At 30.4% G+C, this 20,325-nt stretch overlaps 1 protein-coding gene and 1 long non-coding RNA gene across 2 annotated transcripts in view; one reads left to right on the top strand and one right to left on the bottom strand.

Moving 5' to 3' along the window:
- The window catches only part of Gv1 (GV1), a 100,847-nt gene extending 94,013 nt beyond the window's left edge, over positions 1-6,834 (top strand). The window contains exons 3-5 of the mRNA XM_026630053.2: positions 3,036-3,217; positions 3,455-3,845; positions 4,038-6,834. Of these exons, the coding sequence (XP_026485838.2) occupies positions 3,036-3,217; positions 3,455-3,845; positions 4,038-4,091 (627 nt within the window). The 3' untranslated portion in view covers positions 4,092-6,834. The remainder of the gene's footprint in view (positions 1-3,035; positions 3,218-3,454; positions 3,846-4,037) is intronic.
- Positions 1-20,325, bottom strand: part of LOC135193335 (uncharacterized) — a 375,120-nt gene that overhangs the window by 84,251 nt on the left and 270,544 nt on the right. The window lies entirely within an intron of this gene.

Below are 20,325 nucleotides of genomic sequence, written 5' to 3'. Positions count from 1 at the left end.
TATTTGACCGGAAAACCAGACTTTTCTTGTTGGACTGATTATAACCTCATAATTTCTAGACATTAGTCTAGTGGTTAGTTAGAATTATATCAAAGAGTCATTTTAATAATTCTAGAATTTAACGACGTGCACTGCAACTTGGTCCCAAGGGAAATGTGTGTGCCACATAACTCCACTGCCACTCGATAAGCGGAAAAACTTTTACTATTAAGAACGTACTATACGGAAAAATATTTCTTGGTTAATTGAGAGTGTGACGCATGAAACCAGAGCAAAAAATATAAAAATATGCATACATATGGACATAACATCAATATACAAACAGCAAATACGTGTAAATATATTGTTTGTATGAAAGTGTCCTTATTCTTATGAAGCACTAAGCACGTATTCATTTTAATTAAACCAATTGTACACTTAAAATGACTTATTGCAAAACAATTCAATTGCACTATTGTAAATCTTATTCAACAAGATATGTAATATAATCATCAAGATGTTTCGATAAAGCGTAGGTTTTTGTAAAACGTTGGAAAATCGAGAAGGTTGTGAACGGATGTGTTAATGTAACAAAAACAATGGTAATTGTAATAACGGCTTAGTAATTTATAAAGCGAATTTATTTATCATGCGGGTTGCTATATGATAAATTGTTCTATTGTAGGTTTTCTTACGTAATAAATAAGAACTTTTATTCTTATTAAAATGTAATATAATAAATATACGCAAGTATAATTTATTCGGTTTTTCGTAAATATATTTAAGTTAATGGTATTTTTAATAATTCCATCCATCCATCAGAAGCATCTCGACAAAATATAATTTTGTTAGCCGTTTCCATGCCTGCTGAGATTTCTGATTTCCGTTTTGGTTCACCTATAAATTATAAGTGAGATAGTACATTTCATACGTAATTTTATTATCTTAATTGTCTTTCATAATCAGAGGTTTGTAGCATAAACTGTTTACGTAATTTAGTTTAACTGTATACGAGTGATTTTTTTTTTTTTCGTCTGATGGTGAAAACGTAACATACGAAAATAACGCACTAGACCCTATAAAATCCCCTTTTTATTTATTTATATTACAACATATGACACTTAACATATGTTATGATTTATATTACAACATTTCAGAAAAAAATCTAATTAGAATGTTAATATATTTCTATTCAAAATTATGTAACTTCTTCAATTTATTTCGAGGAAATACTTAAACCATAAAATGTTATATAAAAGCACAATTTATTCAGTAAATATGTGCCGCCCAAATTTCAACACAAAAGTAGTGATTTTGTTACCCCGTCACTTAGTTTCATTATTGGATGTTTCTATTTGTAATAAAATTGTTTTGAGAGATAGGAAGAGGTGCGTGAGAAAAGATAAGACGGCATTCGTAATGGCTCCAAGGCTGTGAGATTTAGATTTTTTCCTTGACTATAAATTAATCTATGATCATTCTAGCGATAGCTTTATAACAGTCTAATACAATTTTATAGAAATTCACGAAATATTATAATTGCGTGGTACATTTGGGTTTAGTGTACCGTTAGTCTGATGGCTCATGACACGGCAGAACCTGAGGGCCTGGTTTCAAACCTTGGGCTAGGCAAATTTTCTCAATAGCAGCTCGGAGTTTCTATGCGATCCCGTGCGGAGTTTCCGTGCCTCGGAAAATACGTAAAGCCGTCCTGCGCCTAAACTCTTACTGGCCCAGTCAGTTTTGCTATCCCCTTGGATTATTACTCCACGGAATATAGACTACCAAGCACACTCTCTATTCTATTGTTTGCACGAATACACGAAATTATTTAGCTTTAAATAGAATTTCATTTGATAATGTAAATAAAAAAAGATTTTTGATACATTGGTATATAATTTGAATCAAAGAAATTATTAAAGACAAATATTAAAAAATATGAAACACAAAAATTGTCAATAAATACAAAAATCCTAAAATTTTAAACCAATTCACCTATCATTATCATCTACCAAAACTAGTGCTACCGAAAAATTAAAAATAAAAACCTCATTAAACCAGTCTTTATTTGTTTTCCTACTTAACGTCATACGACTTAACTGCACCTGGATTAACGAACAAACACATTGTTTTCACATGAAGTATAATGAATTCGTACGCAAAACACTAATTGTGTATCACATTAATTAGTAGGTTACGATAATATTTTTGGGTAATTATTGTATAAAGGCTAGATTATGACTGATATATATTTTATTCGTGTCTTATTTTGACAGAATGACGTTCATAATAGTTTAATTGGTACATATTTGTTCACTATCTAAGGCGCTCGACTCCACATTAAATTAATTTATTCGGTGGTAGGGCTTTGTGCAAGCCCATCTGGGTAGGTACCATCCACTCATCAGATATTCTACCGCCAAAAAACAGTACTCATTATTGTTGTGTTCCGGTTTGAAGGAAGTAACTACGGGAACGAGGGAAATAACATCTTGGTTCCCAAGGTTGATGGCGCATTGGCGATGTAAGGAATGGTTAATATTTCTGACAGCGCCATTGTCTATGGGCAGTGGTGACCACTTACCATCAGGTAGCCCATATGCTCGTCCACCAACCTATACCATAAATAAAAATAATAATAATCGGCGTGTTGAGTGACACTCGTGCTTGCAAAATGTCTTAGTGTGCATGAGATGACTAATGTAAGAATAAGGAGAGCCTAAAAATACCAATTAGATGATATTTGTTAATGCACATCGATAATTTAACGTCGAGGCGCACGTTTTTGTAAGTGAACAGATCTACATTTACCTACCAACCGATAAACCTGATATTTGTAGTGAGTCAAGCATTTTTATATGTCAGTTATTGACTGCTCATTCATGTAGGATTTTTGGCGTATAGAATGAAATTGAAAACCAGTGATATTTATGTTGTGAGGAAGAGATCAGTACTACAATAGTAATAATGCTTGTCTTAAACTTCCTTTTTTATTTTAATTATTTTTAAAGATAATAGATATTTTGTTTTTGATTACATTACGATTTCTTTAACAGTTGCTGATTTGCCTGATGGTGTACGCCTCAAGCGTACAATCAATCATGGTGAAGTACGGCACCAAGGATGGACCCATTGAGCCACCGACGCCCGAACCGCTGCCTCCGCCGCAGCCGTACCGGGCGCCAGCTCCGGTCTGGGAAGAGAGATCAGACGATGCACCAGACCCTAATGCCCATTGGTAAATATAGAAACTAGGAATGATTCAAAATATTTTTTGAAGATGTCATAGATCTACAAATATTGAAAAAACAACATATTCCAATAAATTAAATAAAGTGTACTTTAATTGTAAAATTAAATTTAAATTATAATTTTATTTAAATTATGAGCCGTAATCCAGTAGTAGTATTTGAAGGTTTTTAATGTCAATTATAATGAAATGTCTAAAATTAATTAATATATTTTTGACTCGCAGGAAACCTCAGCTCTTCATACCTCAACCAAGATACACACAGGTTATCTTCAATTCACCTGCACCTACTCAGCCACCTCTAAACAACGCGCAGCGCTTCGTCAATTCATACAAACCGACATATCAACCAATCAAAGCCCAGCCGATTCATGACTATTTGACACCTGCTCAAATACTCAGTTCTAGAAGCATACCCGGCGTCGGAATCCGCTATTTCGTTCCCGCTTACGTCAATGACTTACAAGCTAGAAAGGACGATAAAAGGAAAGAAGATTCAAAACATAACGATATTGAAACTAATGACATTAGTGAAACAAACCAAGAATCCAGTTCCGATCTGCTTTGGCAGTATGAAAAGGAAGCCACGAAAAGAAATCTTAGAAACACGTTAGAAGTAAGTGAATGAATACAATAACATTGAATGAATAGAAACGCAGTCGTTAGGAATGAATACTAGATTAATTTGTTAAATCCCAAAATTTGCGGGTCACTTTAAATTATCAAGTTTAATACTATTTAGAGGTTTCGATCGAAAAAATTGAAGACTAATTTAATAAATTGTTTCATTTTGATTTTTTATTTTTAGGGCACAGCGAGATCGATCTATGTGTGGCCGGCGTACGTGCAACCTAGGCATTAATATGAATTAGTTGTTTATATGCTTAGATTTTAAATTTATGTAAACACCACAGAAGGTAACTTGAATTGGTTGATGCAGAGAGAACACCAGTAATAGCGTTTTTAATATTGACTCGCAAGGAATAAAAAAGAAACATTAAAAACGTTAATACCTTATTAAGTATATTTGTAGTAGATAAAATGTTTAAGTTGTCATATAACTTTGACGCCAGTTTTTATTATTCAATAATATCCTGGTTTTATTTGAAATTATTACATACATCAGAATTTATATAAAGCAAATCATGTCTATAAAAATGATCCACAGTTCTACTAAATTTGAACACGGTTACAATAAAAATATTATAATTATGTAATATGTAAAGTTTAACTTACGATTTCACACCAAAATTCAGACATAAAAGTCAAAAATTGCAATCAACGGCTGAGTCACGTATGTTTTTGTACTAAACGCTTAAAAAGATCATAATTTGTTTGATTTGATCTTTTATGTTTAAGTTTTGTCATATTTAAAGAATTAAAAAAAAATGTTCATGAATCCTAACATGAATATTTAATCTGTGGTGTTTTAGTTAGCTAGCGTAAGATAAAAGTGCCAGAAGTTTATCGATATTCATGTACAATTTATGCATAATATTTCTGTTATTGTATTGTTTTTATTATTAACGTTTATTAATCAAAGTTGTTATTATATATGTTACAAATGTGTGCACTTTAACTCTATGATAATATTATATCCAAGCTATTTTTCATTGACAAATATGAATCAACATGCGATAATTTATTTTGTTCTTGTGTGTTAGTACTAACACATACATTTACTTTTTGGAATGGCGCAAACATAATACGCTACATTATTCACTTCTCATTTGAAATATTGACCGTTTTATAACACTGATTACAAATTACTTGGAATTGTAGTTGCGGGTTTTACAATATATTTATTGGTATCGTATAATTTAAAAGTAAACAAGAGTTTTTGTTTTTTTTTCTTTTCTTATTTTAATACATTTCCATGAAATTTTAGTCGTAAAAATGTTAAACTGAATATAAAAAAATAATTATCTTTTGAGTAGACTATTACTACAAATGTCACATTTTTGTGTTATATTTATAGTTTACGTAAATGTAATATTAATTTTATTAAAATGTAATATATATTTCTTACTCCACACATTAAGATCATAAACAACATTTATCCTACAAAGAAATAAAATGAACAAAACGTTTTCTTAACGTTAAAATTCTGATTAATTTACGGTAATAATAATGCTAATGTTACCTTCAAAACACAGCATTCTGTAATGTTATGTTTTATCACATTGATGTATTACTACAATCAGCAGAATTATTCTGTAAGAACGAACTTGTAACTCACTCAATACAAATACGTGATTTTTCAAAAATTCAATGCAAAATAAAAATAATTGTAACAGTTAAAAGATACACGCGTTAATTTCATAACTTCTAAAGTCGATTTTCAAAATTTTACGAGTGAGATATGGAGTGAGTTCTACAGAATAGTATTGCTGACATCGAAAGCGACATTCATGACGTATAACATTTTTTCTGTGTCGTTATTTTTTGCTTATTTAGTATTTCAATGATAATATCCTACACGATTAAAAGCAATTATCATTACCATATAAAGAAGTGGCTTATATATTTTGTTATTATATATAATGTATACAACGAACATAGGTACATAGTATTTTAATTTGTCGAAAATCAAGTTGGTCGTTAGCATTCATATGAACAATGTCAACTGCGTATGTGTTTTTTCCCCATGTTTTTTTATTGAGCATTTGGCTCGATCTTAACTCGAATAATTATTAGGTTCTTCAATTTAAAATATCTTGTTTGATTTGAGAACGTTGCCTTCCTCATAATATATCGTAATATATTGCGGTTATATAAATAAGTATTGTTCCTCGTTCAGTCATTAGATGACGAATTATTTTGTCGTTTACCCAAAAGATACGAGATAGAAAAACATGCCATTAGTAATATAAGAAATGAAATAACAAGGAAATGAAAAGAATTCCGTAAGACATATTGTTCAAACACATCTTAAACTCATACATTTTAGTCTTGGAAATCAATCAGAAGTGAAACGCTTACTTATATTATTGTATACGTTTGTATAGTTACGTCTTTTTCTTTTGAAAGTCAAATTACTGATGATAGAAAGAGACAAATCGGTGGAAATTTAATATATTCACACGCAAATCTATGTTTATTAATAATTTTGTTTTGTTTTACAAAATATATTATAGAAATCAGAAATTGACTGAAGCAACTAGAATTAAAGACGTATAAACTATAATATTATCCAACAATTTGTTCAGTCAGTTTGTCAGTCCTGTTTATTTTTTTATTGACCGAAATTGAAAGACAAATTTGTCGTAAAAATGTCGCGTGTTATGTTTGCGCAGGCCCTAATTTATTTTTATTATTGTACGTGTTATTTGAAGTCACATAGCGTAAATGATTGTTACATCTTGCCTTACCTTGTATTTTGTACAACTTTTTCAAATGAAAATGATTTTATCGTTTCAATTCCGCTTGTAATAATAAGGGCTAGTGTATGTGATTGTTATATTTTTAACTTTTTATTTTTAAGATTTTATTTGTATTTCATTGATTATCGCAAGTTCTATGAGAATAACATATGTATATAGATAGATAGTTACTACAAAATATCTTGCTTGTAAATATGTACAATAAAGAAACAATTTAAATAATACGTATTTTATTTTTTACCTACTACTTTATTTTTCACTACTAAAGTAAAGGTAATTGAAATTGCAAAATAATTGTTAGTATTTACAAAGTGTAATTAAATAATTAATATCTTTATTGAATAGAAAAAATGATTAATAAAGATAGAAATAGTATAAGTCAATAATGAAAATAAAAGGATGCAAATGTCGGTCTTAACATTAAAGCATTAATATTTAATAGAGAATGTTTATGATTATATTATAAACAATTTATTAAGAAATATTTTACAATTTAATTTATTGAAGGATAAAATGAAGTATTAAGAACAAAAATAAACACAGAAATAACAATCATCCAGCCGCGGTTTCGCCCGCGTGTTACACGCAGATGTTAGGCAGCTTGTGTTAAATCAGAAAATAAGCTATCTTCATTTAAAAATTCATCAAAATCCGTCTAGACATTTTAGCATGATTAAATATCAACAATCTAAACATACATACATTTCTAATATTCATAAGATTTTCGAAATAGCTTTCTCAAAAGATAAAGTCAAGAGATATATTATAATAATGGTACAGAACAGAAATTTTGAAACAGGTCATCTCCATTTTGCAATTGTATGTTTAAATAATTTATAGTTATATTTGTATTACAGTCGGTTTGTCTCGTGACACACGTTCACAATACCGTAGTCGGAATGCGTATTCCACGAAAACATTACATTATATTACCACAGAACATAAAGACTTTAGAAGTGACGTATACTTAGGGTTTATCATACGAACTTGTGGCTAAGTTTTTTTGTCTCGAATTAATGTTTTCGTTTCGTTTAATTTATCATTTGAAGTTCATAAAATTGAAGATTAATATTGTAAAAATAAAAATATTAAATGAATAAATAAAAAAGGTACCTAATAGTTTTGTTTTAATGCAAAATATCGCTGTTGCAAGGAATTTAACACTATTCACTTGATTTAGTGCGAATAAAAAGCGTCATAAATTGTATGCAGACGTTGTTATTTAACTAGCAACTGTTCAATAAATTATCAATGCGTAAACTGTTTTCAAATAAGTACATTCATATTTTCTACTAATAATTCTTTGTACGTCATAAATTTTAGTTTATTATGATTTTGAATGTTAACTATATTTCTCTATACTAATATTATAAATGCGAAAGTAATTGTGTCTGTCTTTTTGGTTGTCTGTTGCCCTTTCACAGCATGGTGTGAAGCAATTTTGAACGTCAAGGATGGATACAGGTTATTTTTTTATGCATAATATTGGACGACGAACCCCTAAAACGTGAGCAAATCCACGGTCGATAACTAGTAGTAAAAACAAATTACGTTTGTCAAATGAGCCACCTGGTTAGTAGCATCCATAGATATAGACTTTGCTAGAAATATAAACTATTCCCTAAAACTGTCACTGCGAGGCAACTCTTAGGCCTGTAAATACTTTGGCCCTATCAGCTAAAATCGTATCTCAGTGCAATAAAGTTCAACCACATATATTTTAAGAAGTAATAGTAATTAATTATTTACAATGTTTGTGTGTGTATCTTTTCGAACACGGTGAAATATAATCATGCCTCTATTCTTTCAAAAAATTAAAAAAACCATAGCGCCTTCCAAATAAGATCTATTTCCAAATAAACAAATGTCACTTAGTAAAATATATATAACGATTCCTGGTATCTATAGCCAACACGGTTTGTTTCGCTTAAGGCAATACAATATACCAAAGTGGCACTTCCATTAACGAAACCTTTGTAATCATGATAATAGTAACATTTATTGCGAAAACAATGATTTAAAACTATAGTAAGAGTTACCATCTTCTGCTTTCAATATAAACGTAATAAAATATCGAAAATTTAAAGAAGTATAAAACATACAAAGGATGGAATTTGAATCGATCAATATCAATATCTAAGCGAAACTAAATACTAGTTGTCATTAATATTAATGTTTAGCAAATTTTTCTTTACGTTATTTGAAAAAAAAAAAGAAATGTTTATGACGAAAATGTATACAAAACTTTTACCAGTTTTCAAAATTAAATAAATTTCTTCTTCTCATTGAATTGCTTTTTTAAATATTTTGTAGTTCAACTTTTTGCTACAAGAATAATTAATTTTTTTATATTATATTAAGGACTAGCTGTTACCCGCGGCTTTGCCCGCGTAGAATATGAATATGTTTACAAATTAACTTTAAATGTTACGTTAATGTAATACCTCTTTGTATACCACATTGGTGTGTATTTCAGCCCTTAGGGTAGAATATCCAGAAACGCTTAAATGCGAATCAACTCATTTTTAATCGGTAGCCCAAAAATTAAATTCATGCTTACTTCAAAATGACGGACTTCCAGACTAACCTGTATACAAAATGTCAACCCCTACTTTTTCCCTATAGGCGTAAAATACCAAGAAACGCTTTAATACGTATATACTCATTTTTAATCAGTGGCACAAAAATAAAATTTCTTGCTTCTAACTTTAAAAATAATGTACTTCCAGACTATCCTATATACGAAATGTCTACATAATTTATCTCCTTAGGCGTAAAATATCCAGAAACGCTTAAATTTATCTACTCATTTTTAATCAGTATCCCAAAAACAGTTTTTTGTCTTTAATTTAAAAAATGACGGACTTCCATAAAAACTTATTTCACCCCCTCAGATGTAGAATATCAAGAAAAGCTTAAATACGTATCTACTCATTTTTAATCAATAGCCCATAAATAAAGTTTCATGCTTCTAACTTAAAAAATGACGGATTTCAGACTAGCCTATATAAAAAATGTCCTACCCCTATTAAAGCCCTTAGAGGTAGAATATCTAGAAACACTTAAATACGTATATAATCATTTTTAATCAGTATCCCAAAAATAAAGTTTAATGTTTGTTACTTAAAAAATTCCATACGAACGTTCAACCCCTATTTCACCCATTAAGGGGTAAAATATCCAAAATTCCCTCCTGAGTGGGTGTCATGATATGCTATTTTATAAGTGTACAGCCTAAAATATAAGTTTTATGCTTCTAGTTCTAAAAATTCTAAACATGACAATACTTTCAACAACTTACAACCTTTCATCCGCCTTTTCAACCCTTTACAGCACTTTTTTCCAAAAAATGTCCTTTTTCAGGCTCTAGACTATTTGTGTACCAAATTTCATTTAAATCGGTCCATTAGTTTTGGCGTGAAAGCGAGACAGACAGACAGAGAGACAGAGCTACTTTCGCATTTATAATATTAGTATGGAAGTATGGATTGTTATTTCCCTCGCTAGAGAGCTCCGATAATAACCGCGTCCGATTGCTGCTAAATTCAAAGTGCTACAGGGAGAACCGCGGCCTCCGACGCGCCTATAGCACGCTCCGGCCGGCCGGTACCACCGCAAACGCTACGTTCCGCAATTTTTAAATCTGTAATATCTTCGAAAATATTAATTTAAATCATATGCTGTAAAGGGGCATATAGATCAATATTATCAGTGTTACTTAACTATATTGTCTATGTAATATATACAAAAACCTTCCTGTTGAATCACTTTATCTATTAAAAAAACCGCATCAAAATCCGTAGCGTAGTTTTAAAGATTTAAGCATACAAAGGGACATAGGGACAGAGAAAGCGACTTTGTTTTATACTATGTAAAGATAGGCTAAACGACGTGCTTCGCTATAATGAGATACCCATTTTCAAGTATTCTAGTTTTCCCTCTTATTTAACCTTTAGGGTCAAAACACGTCGAAAATATAAATGGATAAAATACAAAATATATATCCTATATAAGAAAAAAAAAAACCCTTATGTAACCACTCTCATAGATGGATTTATTTTTAAATTACGGAATGTCTTTCGAGAATCATCGAAATCCAATCACAAGCGTGTCATCACCAAATCATCATCAAGATATACTTATTCAATTCAATTTGCTTAAAACAGACTAAGCATATTATTCTTATTCTATTTAAATTCTATCTAAATTCTAGGCAAAGATAAGATAATTATAATAAATATCATAAAAAATAAAATTAGTATTCATTGTTTTTTTTTGCAGCAAAAATTAATTGATTTTAAGTAATTAATTTAATATGTATGTTTTGCATTAAACATAAAAAAAAAATTGAAGCTGTGTTTCTTTGCATGTACATTACATGCAATTTAGGAAATCCCAATGTTAACGCAATTGCTAATAATCCTGATACAATAATCATAAAATAAATAAAAATACTCTTACATAATTGTTTTCTTAACATTACAAATATCGCCTTACAGATGTATCTAAACACCTTCATTGCAGCAATCGACAATTTTATCTGATCTGAGATAAATAAAGCTGTATCTAATGATACTGACATTTGCATTAAAATCCAGTTTGATTGCCAAGACCACTGTCTTAATGGTTAAAAACTATAAATATATTAATGGACGATTTAAAACTTCCCAATAGCCGCGTCTAAAGATGACAAGGTTTTTTTGCAAAATAAATAGTTAGTCAATTGGACATTCACGTTCGATGCATCGTTTATTACTAGCAATACTATTCAGTTAGAAATAAAGGTGAAACTCGACGGTAAAGTCTACCGTGATGTTCTTTGTCCGAATGTCTAGAGGGCCTTTCTGAGACATAGTCATTGAGAAAGTCTCTTGAGGGTTTTACTTTACCCCCATTCTAAGTGTCTTTAAAGTTTTGTCAAACAAGAGTAAGCTGTCAATGGCAGTGGAGTCGTCAGGATTTTTAAGGACATATTTGGGACGTCTGGATGAACATGTCGGTTTCGTATGACAAGTTTCAGTTATGTATAATAGCTCTAAAAATATTAGAATACGAATTACATAGCCGATGAAAATATGATTTGAAATTCAAAGACATGATGAGAGTTCGTTTTAATATAATAGTTCTTTTTTGCGAAGTATAAGTTAGCGCACGCACGTTGTTGGTTTACGTCACACATTAATATTCGAAACGCAATTTTGAGACAAATTCACGTGTCATTATATGTATGTGTTGCCGTACATATTGATATCCTTTTTTTGTAAACTGTACTCTAAGTCTTAGGTCACAGTAGACTGTATTCATACAGGAATATTAAAATTCGTACATGGAATTCAATCTTCCTTAGGCACGATACGAATAACATTTCAAGGTTGAAATTAATAAATTAGAATCATTATTCTATAAATATATTTTAATTACTCCGTTTTTAGTGCAAAAAGCTTCATATCTTTCAAGTCTGCTAATTATATATGCTTTAATATCTAATTAAAGCAATAATAAAATTTAAGTATGGAATTCAATTCTATATTCCTTAGGCACAAGGCAACAAGAATAACATTTCAAGGTCGAAATTAATTAATCAAGATTCTATAAATATATTTTAATGGAAATTCTTCTAGCGCAAAATTGCTTAACTTCTATACCGCCTAGAAAGATGCGTAATATATTTTAATTTCTATCATGTCTAGAGAAGTATGAAAAGAATAAAAAACATTCTCGTCGTGTATCGATATACATAATATTGGGATCATAACTTTGTACCGACAGACTGAATACGAATTTTCTTTCGACATTTTTTACCTTCGATGCCTAGCAATTTTCGTGCTAAAGCTTTAGTTTTTCCACACGTCATTCAAAAGTAATTTAGATTGACTTATTTGTTCGCAGTAGGCCCTTGAATACGTGTAGCCATTTGAGTCTGACCGTACATCAAAACATGCTAACCGCTGTGCATGACTCGACCTCGTAGGAGTATATGTATGTATCTAAGGACATCAACGAGTTTCCTGTTGAACAAATACGTTTAACATCCATACTGACATAATTCAATAGAACCTACTACAGTATACTCAACGATCGTAAGAGTTAGCGTTTTGTTATTTAATTGTTAACGTTTTTGGATTAATTTTTCTTTCTTAGAAGTATAAAGTCATATTATATTGATATTATTTCTTTTTAGTATAGACTGTTAGTGTTAAGTTTGATTTCCTAGTAGCAATTGTTTTTCTTTTTTAGATTCTGTTATTATGGTGAAAGTCACTTTTTGTACTGTTTTAGGTTTTGCAAAACTGTAGGAGCAGAAAGGTAGATATTCATTTAATACGAAACCTTAGTATTCTATCCAATCTTGAAAATGTGCAGGCACACAAAAATATAAAAATTACAAATAGAGGAAATCCAATTATACAAAAAAAAAAATGATATCTAATCTTATGGAATTACGTTTCTTACTATTGATATTATTTAATAAAACAATCACGTTAAAATTAATACTACCTGATGATATAGAAGATCTTAGTTAACAATTCGCGTACGTACGAGTACTATGCTAGAAAAGTTCACGCTAATATGCTAAGTTCATGCCAATGTCAAGGTACGAAGATTAAGAACAAATCAATACGTTAAGTACATGTAGGCAAAGTCAAATATAATTTTGAAGCATTCCTATATTAATAGAGAGAAATAGGTTTAACAGGCTATAAAATCATATTATATAAATATTTATAATGTTTAAATGTTTGTAGAATATATTATTCTACAGGCAATTATAACTACTGCAATTAAAAGGGTTTTAAATTATTTTAAATAATAATTGTCATGTTCACTATTTAATTATAATTTTAAATGAGTATTTTTTTCAATTGGATTGGATTTTATATACGGAAAGTCTTAATTCAATGGTGGCGATGTCCTCAAAAAGTAAAATTTCCCTAGTAAGAACGTAAATCTATATCAATTTGTATATTTTTAAAGCTTAAATATGACATATTATCTAATTATTGTGACTATTGAAAGAACGATCAAAACCTTAGAGCATTGGCAATATATTTCTTCATATACTAAATTAATTGTTATTGCTAATTATTAACTCGACATACAAATGTTTATATTATGTATCATAGAACCCTCAAACACAACTATCGGCGTGACGGGTTAAAGTCCAAATACATCTCTTTTAGGAGTGTGTTCGGTTTGTGACGCAATAGAAATCGACGTTTACTTTCTACAACTCATCCAAACAAATCGACAGCTAACCATTGAAATTTTAATTGTTAGTTAACAAATTACTTGTACGTGACCTTAACATCGATGTACTAGAAAATGTCACTTGTCATTCAGCTAGCATTATGAGCAAATTAGTACCGGCCACGAGAAAGAACGATTATATTTTTTTTTCGTATATTTCGATATTTATAAATGTGAAATGAAATTAAACAAGTTATTTCATTATATCATATATTTCAATATTAATTATAGTAACTTATTTATGATTACTTTTTCTTCAACATGTTCTGATACATTTCCAATTTTATAATCAAAGTGTTGTTATAATGGGGTGCTAGAGGTCATCCGAGTGTTGTGCTTGAGAGGTTGTAAGTTAACTGTCAACTGTCAGTAATAAAGAGACCGCGCCCTAGTTTGAAGCTACACGTCTGATACAACATTTTATGGTGATGTGAATTACTAAACCCACAATTTAAATGCACATTATGTTATTAAGCAAATAATATAAAATGATAAGTTTTTTGCTATTCTTGGATTGAGAAGAATTCGACTTGTAATATGTGCACATATAGTGTGAGGAAAAATATATGTGCCACTCGTAGGCTTTAGAAACGAAGTGTTAACAAATAGTGCAAATAAATTTTCATTCATTTACACAAGAATATGTTTATGCTGGTGTACACATCAATGGACATATGAGAGAAAATAATGAATAAACATTATACTCTGCTTAAATAAAGCAGAGTATAACGTTTCAACGGTCAAAGACGTTAATGAAACAAAAAAATCTGAGATTGTCTTGCTATAAAAACTATCACAAGAGAGAAATTAAAACAATAAATTTATGTGGTGCGCTATGATATATGTGGAGATCATTTGACATGGTTGCATTTATTATTTTATCCAACTAGCCTAGGTTATGTGGCAGTATTCTCCGAGGTCCTAGGTCAAACTCCGGACCGGGATTGAAACAATAGTCAAAAACTAATTACTAAGTTATCGGGTTTTTGTCAAGAAATTATCAACGGCATAACATATCCTGGAGTCTGGAATTTGACAATATTGACAGATGGGAGTGTGTGATATCGGAAAACACGTAAAGGTGCACTTGCCATAACATGAGAATTTAAAATTAAGGTAAACATTTAACATAGAGAGTACTTATATTATAGTGCACATATTTGTGGACTATAATATGTTTTACGCAGATGGCTAGTCTACGAAGAGCCGAGATGGCCCAGTGGTTAGAACGCGTGCATCTGTACAGATGATTGCGGATTCAAACCCAGACAAGCACCAACGAATTTTCATGTGCTTAATTTATGTTTATAATTTATCTCGTGCTTGGCGGTGAAGGAAAACATCTTGAGGAAACCTGCCTGTCTCTAATTTTAATGAAATTCTGCCACATGTATATTCCCTACTCGCATTAGAGCAGCGTGGTGGAATATGCTCCAAACCTTATCCTCAGAGGGAGAGGAGGCCTTAGCCCAGCAGTGAGAAATATGCAGGCTGTTAATGTAATGTATGCTAGTTTCCCTTAAGGATAGCTGACGCGAATGAAATCGATCAGAATAATGCTTTTGGGCGTCTCTATATACCTAAATATTTAAAGTAAAATCATACCCCGTGTGTCATCGGTATTTGAAACGTATGTAATATAAAGTATGTGTTAAGATTATTAATGTTATCGTTTGCGATTGCCAATATTATAAATATGAAAGTGAGTATGTTTGTTCGTCCTAATTTCACACTTGAACGCCTTAACTGTTAACAGGCGTACATATATTACTTTTTATCCGAATAAAACTACTTGTACGAATTTCGTAAAAGTAAATACAATAGTATGCAGTTTATTTTTAGTTAAGTTATTTATATATTACTAATTTAAATAAATTATCATGACTATACCGCAACACGTCTAGAATGTCAAAGGTTAAATTATATAGATGTGAAATAATAATATCTATTAATAACGATGTATTTCTCAATCTTAGTTAGAATATATTAAATAGAACATTTTGATATTTGTAATACTTTTTACTTTTTAATTAGAGTACAATTCAATATCATATACATATATAAAAATGCATTTCTCATGTTTATGGAGAGATAGCCTTTATCAAGCAGTGGGAGTATTTATCGCTGTTTAATTTCTCCTAATGTATTTTATTAATTAAGATAAGTTATCACAATGTCGTCGTCGTGATTCATTCCTAGTCTTCTGATTAATTTATATCGAATGTAACTGATGACTACAAAAACGGAAAATGATAAGGAATTAGACCAAATTATTTAAACGATCATAAAACATTTCTGTAAAAAGTTTTATTTACTCTTTTTTATATATAAATACTTAATTTAAATAAAGTAATAAAATAAATAAATCTAGAACAAAATATTAAATTATTTAGACATTCATACCTTTCCTTACACCACGCATAATTTTAGTATTTGCTTGTTCATTTATAACCATTTACAATTTTTAATAGAACAAATATTTCATCGTAAAATTAGGTTTCAAAATATCAATATTTTATTATATATTCTTGAATTCATACTTTCAGAAGGAGTTAATTAATTGAATCTTTGTTATATAATATGTATATCACTTACACTACTATTTTATTTTTATTTGAATGTTTTTTAATCATATATGTAGCTAGGACAGGATGACGGGCTAGACATTGACGCTATAAGAAATTATACCAATTCCTTACATGGTGAATGCTCCACCAACTTTGGGCACTAAGATGTTATGTTTGTGCCTTTAGTTACTCAGGTTCACTTAACGTTCAAACCAGAACACCACAATATAATGAGAAATTATGTTTGGCGGTAGAATATCTGATGAGTATCTACTCTGCTAGAACCATCTGGTTCTTACTCAGACGGACTTGCAAACTGAACGTCTTTAACGGATCCTAAGAATAAAAATATGTTACTTGAATATTAAAGGAATAAATTAATGGAAAACATATTAACATAATTTGACATACTATTTTAGATAATATGTGAAGAAAATTTGTACACAATATTATTCAGTACCAAGGAACCATAGCACAATAAAACGGGCAATTTTTTATGTAACAATCAGATTCTAAATGATCGTAAATGTCAAATTAAAATTTAAAACATAATTATTTATTATCGATATGAATGCATTAGCTAAAATATTAAAGCTTTAATTTCCGAAGGTGTGATTAAAGTTTATCGGTTTCATTAAAGAATTATAAACGCATAGATAAGATAATCTATTTCATCGATTAAACTAAGTAACTTTTGATATGATTTACGCAGTTTCTTTTAGATTTAACTTGAATCTCACTCAATTATCGATGGCGCCCTATAAATTTAGTCCATTTATTTTTAAATCGAATAAAATTTTCATAGCACTAATTTAGCATAGAAATATGTAATTTATTTAAGAAAAAAAAAAGCATATAAGTAATATTATGAACAAAACCTTGGTTTGTGCAGATTAAATAAAGATAGAAGAAATTAAAAAAGAATATGATAAGCAAACAAAAAATGAAAGGTAATTACAAATAAATTTCAACGCAACCATGGCGGACTGATCGCTATCTCTTACGGACTATCTTTAACATTAAATAAATACGTAATAAAGAATCGGGATAGTGATTAATGTATTTATTTTTACTTACGAATATTAGATGGCGTTATATCCGACATTTCAGAATCGCGATGGCAAAATTGATTTTTTTTTATTTATATTTTTTACTTACTTACTTATCTAGTGTCCAATGAATTGTCGAGGAATCGCTGACTCTGATAGCACAATTTATATTAGTCTCGCGGTCAGAGGTCAACTACCAGTTTGCTAATGTAAAAACCGTAGATTTAGGTAATATTGCAAACAAATTGTGTACATGAGTTTCTTCAGTGTAAATAAAATAATAATAATATTTTTTTTTATTCTTAACACTCGGCTTAGAGCCGGGGTTTACGCCATTCTCATGGGCCGAAGCCAAGTGGTCAGACACTTCTTAAAACTGAAAGCTTTAAAGCAATCCCTTTTCCCTTCTGTTACAAGAAACCTACAATTCTGCATGTGTTTAGTATCACGGCCAGCTGCATATTTACATAAAGAAAATTATTATTATTATAATTGTTTTATAAAGCACAATAGAAATATTCATAGAAAATATAGTTGTAAGTGGCATCTCATTGGTTCATCCGGAAACATTACTGTTGTGCAGCATCCTTAGGATCGAGTGAGCCAGTTGTTCATAATGTGATAACGCTACACGATAATATAAAAATATAAGAAAAAAAATTAACTTCATATGATCTATACATTAAAACTTGTAATTCTTTCCTTTTTGACGCGCAGTAGGTTCTGATTAACGTTTAAACAATTGCTTAGAAAACATTGCACGGTTATCTTAGATTTTCTCACGTACAGTCATCTCTTAATTGTTTATCTATATAGGTGACCTGGCACGTCTTGTTCACTTCTTTCAAACTGTAATACTAATTATAACTGTCTGTGTTAACCGTTTGTATAATTGCTTTAAGATGATTTTTAAATAGGATGTTAAGAAAATCTTTCAGCGCGTTACTTGTTTCGACATTCTTTGAAATACATATTTGAAATAAAATAATAATGTGAGCGTTTTAATAATTGTATTGTTTTGTACTTAAAAGTCTTAAATTAAATATTGTCTATAATAAATATTATATGTAATAAATGTATTCAACTTAAACTTAAAGGAAAGTTATGTTTTGACATTCAAACGATTTATACATACAGTATTCCTTTTAGATATATTAAAGATACTTAATTATAATCATATAGTTTAAAAATATATAAAAAAGTAGTTTGTAAAGAAAGTATTTTTTAATAAGTTTTACTGTATTATATTGATGTAATGTCATAAATATTTCTTGTGTGACTTACGCTCTAACTATAATAAATTAAAACATCAAAAAGAACTGATAAAATATAATTATAGTATCAATGAAATTATCAAAAACTTAACGTATGTTATGTTATGTTATGTAACGTATTTTAAAACGATTGACATCGGAAGCTAGATGATGTCGTGACATTAATCTTTTGGAGTTCGCGATTCGCTTATTCACTTTCGCTAAAAGTGTAAGTGATCTTGACCTTTCTCAAAGCGCTGACGGTAATCCTTTCATTCAACTGACGCAATCTGAGAGGCGAGATGGCCCAGTGTTTAACACGCGACTTTTAAGCGATGATCCGTGGTTCAAACCCAGACAATTTATTTGTGAAAAATATGAACAATTTTTAACTTATTTTTATTCGTTTCTATTACCTCGAACTCGGTGGAAACATCTTGTAGAATAGATGATATATTGAACATATATTGGAGCAGCTTGTTGAAATAAACTACAAACCTTCTCTTCCTTCTTTCTCTAGCAGTGGGACATTAATGGTTTACTGGGTGTTAGGATTTTCTAAAATCCCATGAATCGTAAGGAATGGTTAAAATATTTACGGCGCCAATGTCTATGAAGAGTGGAGAAGCACTTACCGGCAGGTGGCGCAATTGGTCGACCGATTAACATTTAAAAGTAAAAAGTAAATTAACAGCCCTTAAATACCCCACTGCTGGGCTAAGGCCTACTCTCCCTTCTGAGGAGAAGGTTTGGAGCTTATTACAGGACTCTGCTCCAATGCTGGTTGATGGATATACATGTGTCAGAATTTCATTTAAATTATACACATGCCTGGGTTTGAATCCGAAACCATTGGTTAAGATGCACGCACTCCAACCACTGGGCCATTTCGGCTCTTACCGCCAATCACTATTTTGAAATAAAAAATGTTGTTATTGACGATATAAAATCGACATAGCATTAATTTGCATATACATAACATAGCATGAGATTTTATTTATTTTTTTGAGTAAAAACATCAATTAATTTGGTTATACGTATGTATGTCGGTACGGTAAGTAAAAAAACGTGTCCTTATCGCAAGTTAGGTAAATTGACATATTTTATCGACGATATGCGATTGTTAAATACATGGTTACAAAATGTCATCATGTTTTAAGAGTTTAAATAAATTTTGTAAGCTTTTAGTACATGTTTGTTCGGTGGTCAGTCACTTGGTAGTAGCCTTGTGAAAGTCTTTGGGTAGGTTTTGGTGGTAGGGCTTTGTGCAAGCCCGCCTGGATAGGTACCACCCACTCATCAGATATTCTACCTACAAACAGCAGTAGACAGTATTGTTGTGTTCCGGTTTGAAGGGTGAGTGAAATTGAAGGGACATAACATCTTAGTTCCCAAGGTTAGTGGCGCATTGGTGATGTAAGGAACGGTTAATATTTTTTACAGCGTCATTGTCTATGGGTGGTGATGACCACTTACACTCTGGTGGCCCATTTGTACATCCGCCTACGTATACCAAAAAAAAAAATACGACCACTCATCACATATTCTACCGCCATACAGCAATACTTTGTATTGTTGTGTAGCGGTAGGTTCCAC

This window comes from Vanessa tameamea, chromosome 6 (assembly GCF_037043105.1).
Source record: "Vanessa tameamea isolate UH-Manoa-2023 chromosome 6, ilVanTame1 primary haplotype, whole genome shotgun sequence".
NCBI lineage: Eukaryota > Metazoa > Arthropoda > Insecta > Lepidoptera > Nymphalidae > Vanessa > Vanessa tameamea.
This window is presented reverse-complemented; position numbering and strand designations above follow the sequence as displayed.